This window comes from Fragaria vesca, linkage group LG4 (assembly GCF_000184155.1).
Source record: "Fragaria vesca subsp. vesca linkage group LG4, FraVesHawaii_1.0, whole genome shotgun sequence".
In the NCBI taxonomy this organism is placed as follows: Eukaryota; Viridiplantae; Streptophyta; class Magnoliopsida; order Rosales; family Rosaceae; genus Fragaria; species Fragaria vesca.
The window spans coordinates 13,834,319-13,843,407 of NC_020494.1; the positions used below are offsets into that span (position 1 = coordinate 13,834,319).

Consider the following 9,089-nt stretch of genomic DNA (forward strand, 5'->3'; position numbering starts at 1 on the left):
AAAAAAAAAAGGTAAAAAACTAAAACCGGGTCGGCCCAAATTTGTACCCAGCCCACAATCCCCTCTCCTCATTCTCTTCACTTCCCTCACCATCACTCTCTGCCATTTCAAATTCCGCTGCCGCTTTTCACAGTCGGAGTTAGGGCGGGAGCCACTGAGCAAAAGAAATGGAAGACCCGCCTCCTTCTTCATCACCGTCCGACCTCACCACCCTCCACAGGTCTCCCTCTCTCTATTTCCCTCTTCACATTCTCGTTTAATCTCCTCAATCAATCACACAATGCTTTTCTCTTTTCCCAAATCCCTAGACAAGTGCTTGAGCTTGAAGCGCTTCTCGATCGAATCCGCCGAGACGATGATTCCGATTCACCGGCTTCAGATTCCCAGGGTTTACTCAAAGACTGCTTTCGGTTTCTCGAGGTGACTTTGGATATTTTACCCCCCGGCCTTTTTCGGTTTCTTGATTTTGGTTTGGGTTTTCTGATTGTGGATGTGAATGTTGCAGAGTAGAGTTGAAAAGATAGTGTCTGATTGCTCTGACGTTGGTCTTTTAGGGGATCAAGATTTCGGTTAGTCAATTTGATGCAGTGCGGTTTCTACTTTACTGGGCTTTTGTGACATTTGGTTCATTTTACTTGCTTCTGCTGCTTGATGTGGTTTTGTTTGATTTGTTAGAGGCATACGTGGGACGTTTCGAGGAGGAGCTTAGTTCTGTGGAGGCCGAGAGCGCTAAGGTTTCTGATGAAATTGAGGGTCTTGTTAGAACCCATGAGGAAGGTGAGAGTACAGTCTTTGTCTCATATGCTATGGCAGTTTGATATGTAAATGATACGTAATGAGATAGTGTTTTGGTTTCTTATGAGTTTTTTTTTTGTGTCTGCAGATTTGAATCGGCTCAATGTTGATATTGGGCAGGTGAAATGTTCGTTGGAATTTGTTGGATTGCAGGTTGGTTTCTGTTGATATAACATTGTTAAAGTATGGCATCAGCCTATTTGGGTGGTAATATAACTAATGCCAGCCCGTTTGATTGTGAAGAAACTTTGCTTCTAGAACCCAAACATTGGTTTAGTTGGTTTCACCTGAGCTTGATAGCAAATCCACATGAAGCACAATCACACAATCTTATAGATGGGTGGTTTTGTCTACATATTCTGTGCTTGTGTCAAGGAACTTGGTAGAAACACTTAGCAATTACTGCTGGATGCTTATATTCATAGTTCTTCTGATGCGAGATTGGCATTTTAGGACCTTTAGTAGTGCTGACCTTTACTTTTCCTTTCGTTCAGCCATCCAGCTTTTGTGTGTATGTGTACGTATACTAGTATAGGTATATGTCCATGCACAAATCACACATGATTGTTCGAGCTTAACTTTTATCACATATGAAGTCTTACCATTGCCTACCATTTGCAGGATCTGGACAAAGAAAAACTGGTTGCAGATGTTGATATATATGGAAAATATCAGTTGGATCCAATGGATGTGAATGAAGAAAAATTCAAGGTTCCATTCACAATCACAATCTTACTGTATAGTTTTTACCTGTAGGGTACTGTCCTAAATATGAGTGTAAGACTTAAATGATCCATACAGCCATTTTGAGATTGCATCTTACTCACAGATCTTGATTGAAATTTTTATTACGAGTGTGTTTGACTGGACATTATTTTTTTGTGAAACCTTTTTCATTACATACGTTTGAAGTGTTTTTTTTTGTAGATGTAGTTAAACAGCACTATATCTCTCTTACGTGGAGTACTTCGATAGTTACCCCTATGTTATGAGTTTATTATATAAAGAGATTTCAATTATGGCTCTTTTAGCGTATAACAAATCTTATGTTTACCTTGCAGCTACTGGAACTTGAAAATCAGATTGACATGAATCATATAATATTGAAGTCTCTACAAGATTTGGAACATAAACTTAAATGGTAAGTATAGCACTTTGTCCTGGCTCTTTGCATGTCTGTGAAATTCATTTCATAGTTTTCAATTACAATGATCTACGTGTGGTGGTTTTCTTTTGTTCCATTTTTCAATTATATGTGTGTTTTAAGTGTTCGATTATTTTTACTCTTCTATTTTTGATTTTTAATTTGGTTATCTTATTTTTTATGAATGCAGGCTTGACGCCACTGAACAGTTTGAAGATGCATTTTCAGGTATCAAGGTCATTTCATTTGAGGAAAGCTGTATTAGGTTATCACTTAGTACGTATGTTCCAAAGTCAAAAGGTCTGTCCCAACAAATAATTGAAGATACCACCTCTGTGAATCACGAGCTACTAATTGAACTGGTGGAGGGGACTATGGACTTGAGCGATGCTGAGGTATCACATATGAGATCGACAACTTATCTTCATCAGTTATATTGCTTAATTAGTTAAGAATTACCTCCAAAGCTGCATACTTGTACAAATTTCTTGGTTGTATAGTTTGAAATGTGAAACTGTTGTGTTGGGGTTGGTGGGGAGGAAGTATTACGTGAATGTTTTTTAAATGATTTCTTTCAGCAGAAATAGGATTTAGATGAATATTATAGTGCTTTGTGTCTTGTTTTTTTTTGGTTGCACATAGTAGAATTTTGTTATGTTGAGCGGGTTTTGCTGCATTTGTACATAATAAAAAAGAGTATTTGTAATGTAAAATATTCTCTACACTTCTTATAGGTGGTATACCATATCTTGTGACTATTTTAAGTGAATTACTAATGCTTTCTAATATAGTGTAAGCGTCTACTCTCTGGATCATTTTAATGAATAGCTAAAGTTTTCTTGTTTTGTCTAGATTTTTCCAAATGATGTATGTATAAGAGATATTCTTGATGCTGCGAAGTCTTTGAGGTTTGTTTCCTTTCCCTATCATAAGATATTGCTGTTCCCCCAAGCCCATCTTTTGCTGTTATAATAGTTAGTGCTTCAATAGTTATAACTTACTAGTTATACGATAACTAAAAATCCTTCACAGTAAAGTGATTCAAAACTTGTCTCACTTACCTATGATATGTAGTCTTTTGTTGTCCCACTGGCAATAATTTTGACAGTTTCAAGCATCCTTTTTGTATTCTTTTAACTTTTACTTTTCTTAGTGTCAAATCTCCCCCTTCTAGTTTATCTTCGTACTATAGGCCTTACAGAACATGCGGATGGGAAAACACTAAACCTTGAATAGAAACAAAACTAACTAAACAGAAATAGAAATCATCTGAAACATATTTCCCAGGATCTGAACTGAGGACCGTGCAGACACGAGAAGCCTTTGGCTGATCACCCCACACGCACTTAGAGTACCCAGCCACTTTTTGAGCTGGTTTTGTTCTTCTAAGTCTTTTGTGTGTGTGTGTGTGTTTTCTTTGTCGAGGTGTCCTCTGTCAACTTAATTCCTTTTGAATGCTTAGACACTAGTTGCTGGCTCTTCTTTGTTACTATAACGGGCTCATGTCTGTCTGTGGAAATGAAATTTTAGGGTTCATCTACATAATATTAACTATTAAGTGGTATAGAAGTATAATTACAATATTGACATACATTCTATTTGCTTTTCCTGTAAGGGTGTTCTAAGAACAAAGTTTTTTTTGGTTTTTTTATTTTATTTTATTTTTTATGTTTTTTGTTTGGAACTAATGGATTCCATCTCTGTATCCACTTTGCAGTAAATCTTCATTGCAGTGGTTCGTAACGAAAGTGCAAGACAAAATTGTTAAGCAGCATGGGGCGAATAGCGGGAAATAAATGAAGGTGAGAATTCTTTAACATTTTGGCCTGTAGTATATATGGTCCTAATAGTGCCCCAGATAAATGAATTGTATGTTTTAAAAATCTTTCAAGGTGCTATAAAACTTAATTAGTAAATGTTTCTGTTTTCTATTTTTCATCCGCATTGGAGTGTGGTGGAAGGGTGAGACGAGACAATACATATTTTTAGTTATTTTTATAAGAAAACATCCAAACTGTTGCAAATGGTTTATTGAGTCATAGCTATACTCGTTTCCTCTTCTTTTAACCTCTCATCTCTCCTTTTTAGACATTACAGAAAGAGTTGTAAACTTCAGAGGTTTTCACACAAACATAATTTCATGCAGACTCTTGTCACTTTCCTTACAGCACTTGGCTGGACATTAGATGATCTCATGTGGTTGGAGGAGTGGATGCATTCGTTAAGGTCTCGCAAGCTCGGCCATTGTTCAATTCTCCAATGAATGTGATTCTAATCGTATTTTCTTTTCCTTTGCGAAGCATGTTTAGGTTTCAAGTATTGAGTGCTCCTGTATGTTAAACAATGATCACTGAATCATATTATTCGGAGCTATTTGTTAAGAAATTGCTGAAATGATATACTTTGTTAGGTTAGACTAGTCTTACTCATTAACATGTATGGTTCTCTTACCATTTCAAACAATCCGTTGGTTGGGCAGTTGGATTAAGATCTGTGTACAGAAAGAGTTGTCTAAGTTTTAAGTGTTTCCCAAATCATTTTGTGTAACCACATGGCTACATCTGACTTCCGGAGGTTTAGTAAAGAAAGAAATTCGAGAACATTTTAATCCAGTACTCGTCTACTCAAATGTAAAGAAACTCGTTTCTAATTAGTGCAGCAATGAAAACTTAAGGGACAGAATGGGAAACCAAACAATCAACCTCCAGAGCAGAATGAGAAGCAAATCGACAAAAAATGGGCACAACTGGAGGGAGACAATAGGGGAAGTTAAACTTCATCGTCTCCCTCAGAGATGTCACTGCACTCAAGTTACTGGTTCAGAACCTTCTCTTCCATTGTCTCTGTCACGCTTATAGACTAACCAAACTGTACTACGCACAAAATAACAGCAGCAGAAGCATGCTCCCCCATATACACAGTTGCAGAAGCATATATAAAGAGTCAAATTCACTGTATTGATAACCAGGGTGGGAAGAGAACCAAAGGAAATAACACCGATTTTTCATACAGCTTGACATTCACTTCATGTCACATGGAGAGAAATTAAATATAGGTCTGTAAAATATGTAGAACAAAAAGGAAAGAAAACAGCTAGAATCGCTGTAACAGGATAAGCAACAGAATGCAACAGCATTACCGTCGAAATGCATTGCTTTCACCTGCTTCAGACCTGCCCTGAGAATAATGTGTTCGGCGACGGACACTCTCCTCTATCGTTGAGCTTCCCCCCTTCCCAGAACCATATACACTAGTTTGAACAGCATCCAAGAAATTCTTGCCGCCAGATCTGATAGCCTGGGTAGCTTCCCGTGCATCTTTCTCGTCAGCCTTCTTCAAACGTTTCCATCTTTGTTCTTCATGGAACTCAGCATCTATCTGCATCTCCTTTAGCCGAGCAGCTCTTTCTTCTTCTGAAAGTTTAGGAGGAACAAATCGGCGCCTGTTGTGGGTGTCATTTTGGCCTCTAATGGAAGAGTTCGCTTGTTCTGAACTTTCATGCTTTCCCTTGACCATACCTTGACCGTCATCTTTTGCCCTTTCTATAGCATGATTATTCTCAATAGAAGGTGCTCTTTTATGTAGCCCATCATCTGAATCTAAATGCTTGACACCGTTCTTCTCACTTCGACTTCTTTGGTTATGTAGCTCATCTTCTGAATCTGAATGCTTACCAGGGTTTTTCTCACTTCGACTTCTTCTGTTATGTAGCTCATCTTCTGAATCTGAATGCTTACCACGGTTTTTCTCACTTCGACTTCTTCTGTTATGTAGCACATCTTCTACATCTGAACGCTTACCACGGTTGTTCTCACTTTGACTTCTTCTGTTATGTAGCACATCTTCTACATCTGAACGCTTACCACGGTTGTTCTCACTTCGACCTGTGTTATGTAGCTTGTCTTCTGAATCTGCATGCTTAATACGGTTCTTCTCACTTCGATGTCCTCTGTTATTTAGCTCATCTGAATACTTTTTCTCACTTCGATGTGCTCTGTTATGTGATGCATCTTCCCAATCTGAATGCCTGACATGGTTACCACGACCACGTTCTTTGTTACGCAATTCATCTTCAGAATCTGAATACTTGGCCTGGGTTTTCCCACTTTCACGTGCTCTATGACGTGATTCATCTTCAACATTTGACTGCTTAACACGGTTCTTTTCACTTCGATGTGCTATTTCATGAGGTTCATCCTCTAATTCTGAATGCTTAACATATTTTGATGCCTTACGCTGACTATTCTTCCTCCTTTCCATATCAGCTGTGTCATCTTCTGAATCAGACGTTTGCTTCTGATGTTTTGAAGATTCTTTACGGTGCTTCTTCCGATGTTCCTTCTTGTCACGCTCTTTATCTTTGGGCTTCTTTGTTTCAACCTGGTTAAAGATATAAAAAGGTTACGTTATTGCACTGAACATTTCACTTCGGATATATTACCCATCAATTAATTGATCAGTTCAAATAATTGAAAGAATATTATAAAAGTATTAAACTGATCATTGCATTGACTTTCTTGTATATCAAGGATCAAAAGAAAAATGCCAATAGTAGTAGGCTGTTAGATCCCTGCTAGAGGAACTTACATATTCTCCAAAGGAAAACTAGAAACAGCAAAAATCCTGATAGAACTACCAACGTCATGATGATCAAAAGGTCCAAAAGGTCTTCCTAGAAAAACAGATTCAGTTGCAAGCATTTGTAACGAAATATTCTCGTTTAACAAAGAAACATAAAACGCTACTTAATCATAACCCTTCATTCCACATATCAGATATCAGGGTTCGCAAATCCTTTCTGTTAAGACCCTAAGACCTCTGCAGCACACAAATGTAGTGTTGCTGACTATGGCTATTTGTCTACACTATGGCTATTTGTCTATAAATGACGGATTATACATCTGCAGATTCTTGCAAGATCAAGTAATATCCAAAAATGTAATCTGTCTAAACCTACTTCATCACCCTAAACCCACATTGTAGCTAAAAAGTATAAAGCATGCTCAATGAAAACAAGAAAAAGCAAATGCATCAAATATCTTAAACCAATATTCACGAGAAAAGTGAAGAAAGAAGAAAACTCACTTGTTTACGAATCATAGCCATCTGGACAGGATTGTTCTTGATCCGAGCAAGGGCCTCCTGCTCTCGCTGCTTAATCATAAGCAGAGGATCCGAGTGAAGCTTCCTCCAAGCATCATTGGCAGACTGAGGCTTCTCTGCCGCAAACAGAGCCCCCGGCGCAGATGCTGATGCCTCCTGAAATCATACATAAACAAAAATCATCAAAACCTCGCACTTTCATCAAGTTTAACACCTCCAAAAAGCATACAATCAGATCTTACAAAGACTATAAATATAAATACCTTCGCGGCGGCAGCAGCGGAGGAAGAAGGCTCTTCGGCTTTGGTGAAGGCTTCCTTGAGAGAATCAGAGCCGCCGGGGCGCCCCACGGCCAATCCGGAATCGTAGAGGAACTCCAATCTCTCTTGCTTGCTACAAAGATCAATCAATTCAAGTTTACAACGAGATTGAATCGGAGAATCAAGAAAACCTAAATCCAAAACCCTAACCCTAGAAATCGATGAAATTGAATAGAGAGGAAAAGATAAAGACATACGGGACGAGGCCGGCTTGCTCCTGGAGCTCGCGGAACTCGGAGCGTTCGCGTTCTTCGACGATCTGCTTGCGGAGCTCGTCGAGCTTCTTCTCTTCGGCGGCGTGCTTCTGCTCGGCCTTCCAGACGTTCTCGATGTTGCGGAGGCTCCCCGTGTGCCATCCCTTCTTGTTCAGAAATTTCATCCCCATTGCGACGTCGTTTGGTTCTTCTTCTCCTTTCTCAGGATTTACTTAGATCGATCTGTGATGGGACTGTGTTACACACGGATGGATATATAGGACGATTGTGATTTCGAAGCGGTGCAGAACTGGGGAAGAGGGGCTTTGATTACTGATTACAATTATTACATAACCCAAGTCTCCGTATAATCCATTTTACCACGATTTTTACTTTTCAAAATGTCAAAAAACGTCCCTGTTTGTTTGGTTTTTTTTTGGGAAAAAGACCATCGGCACAAAATAGAAAAAATCAAACCCTATTTTAATGATAATCTTTTTTATTAGCCCATTTGAATACAAGATACTTATTTTAAGCCCAAATACACAAATCTTTATTAAAATATAATAAAATGATATTTTAAAAGACTTTTTTACCCTTAACCTTTATTTAAAGAGAAAAAAAGAAAAAGAAAAAGAAGAAGAGAAGACTTTCCCGGAAGCACACCGGACACCAGCGTCGGTCACTGGATTCCTGTCGCCGAACACCGGTTGCCTGATTCCCGTCACCGGACACTGGCCGCCGGATTCTGGTCACCGGTCGCCGGAAAATTGATGGTGATCGGAAAATCGCCGAAGTCTCACTGGATTTTTTTGTAAAAAAAATGTCACAAGAACCCACTGGATCTTGCCGGAAGCATACCGGCAAAAAATGAAGTTTACTACCCCTAGTAAACTTGCAAAACAGTAGCTCCAATGCCATAATTCACATTGAAAAAGAGAAAAATCAACTTAGATGCGAAAAAATGAAGTTTACTACCCCTAGTAAACTTTTACTGGGGGTAGTTACTAGGGGTAGTAAACTTGCAAAACAGTAGCTCTAATGCCATAATTCACATTGAAAATGAGAAAAATCAACTTAGATGCGAAAAAAAGGTTTACTACCCCTAGTAAACTTTTACTGGGGGTAGTAAACTTGCAAAACAGTATTTTCAAGACCATAATACACACTAGTAAACTTTTACTGGGGGTAGTAAACTCTAAATAAAGTTTCTCCATGACAATTATACACCTTAAAACAATGAAAAATCAACTTAGATGCAGAAAAATAAAGTTTACTACCCCTAGTAAACTTCTTTTGGGGGTAGTAAACTTGCAATACAGTTTTCCTATGACCATTATATACCTTAAAAGAGAGAAAAAATCAACATATATGCAAAAAAATAAAGTTTACCACCCCTAGTAAACATCTTACTGGGGGTAGTAATCCTGCAAAATAATATCTCCAAAGCTATAAGTACACATTAAAACGGAGAAAAATCAACTTAGATGCGAAAAAATAAAATTTACTACCCCTAGTAAACTTTTACTGGGG

General features: G+C 38.3%; 2 protein-coding genes across 2 annotated transcripts; one reads left to right on the forward strand and one right to left on the reverse strand.

The window, feature by feature from the left end:
• Positions 1-101: 101 nt before the first annotated feature.
• Positions 102-3,735, forward strand: LOC101299292. Its single transcript, XM_004298157.1, has 10 exons — positions 102-220; positions 309-420; positions 506-569; positions 676-777; positions 884-948; positions 1,417-1,506; positions 1,857-1,936; positions 2,130-2,334; positions 2,792-2,847; positions 3,657-3,735. Exons 1-10 carry the CDS (start codon positions 168-170, stop codon positions 3,733-3,735), a joined length of 906 nt encoding a protein of 301 aa, XP_004298205.1. The 5' UTR covers positions 102-167.
• Positions 3,736-4,569: 834 nt separating this feature from the next.
• Positions 4,570-7,803, reverse strand: LOC101301670. Its single transcript, XM_004296929.1, has 4 exons — positions 7,560-7,803; positions 7,306-7,435; positions 7,025-7,198; positions 4,570-6,319 (listed from the first exon to the last, which is right to left on the reverse strand). The coding sequence occupies exons 1-4, from the start codon at positions 7,745-7,747 to the stop codon at positions 5,075-5,077; spliced, it is 1,737 nt and encodes a 578-aa protein (XP_004296977.1). The 5' UTR covers positions 7,748-7,803; the 3' UTR covers positions 4,570-5,074.
• Positions 7,804-9,089: the final 1,286 nt, after the last annotated feature.

Bases quoted from the DNA above. Each gene is read 5' to 3' on its own strand.
- LOC101299292 (XM_004298157.1), top strand. From the start codon at position 168: ATGGAAGACCCGCCTCCTTCTTCATCACCGTCCGACCTCACCACCCTC. The intron at 949-1,416 runs GTTGGTTTCTGT...TACCATTTGCAG, and splicing joins TGGAATTTGTTGGATTGCAG to GATCTGGACAAAGAAAAACT. The intron at 2,848-3,656 runs GTTTGTTTCCTT...TCCACTTTGCAG, and splicing joins GATGCTGCGAAGTCTTTGAG to TAAATCTTCATTGCAGTGGT.
- LOC101301670 (XM_004296929.1), bottom strand. From the start codon at position 7,747: ATGGGGATGAAATTTCTGAACAAGAAGGGATGGCACACGGGGAGCCTC. The intron at 7,199-7,305 runs GTATTTATATTT...GTATGATTTCAG, and splicing joins CCGCTGCTGCCGCCGCGAAG to GAGGCATCAGCATCTGCGCC. The intron at 6,320-7,024 runs GTGAGTTTTCTT...ATCTTTAACCAG, and splicing joins TGGCTATGATTCGTAAACAA to GTTGAAACAAAGAAGCCCAA.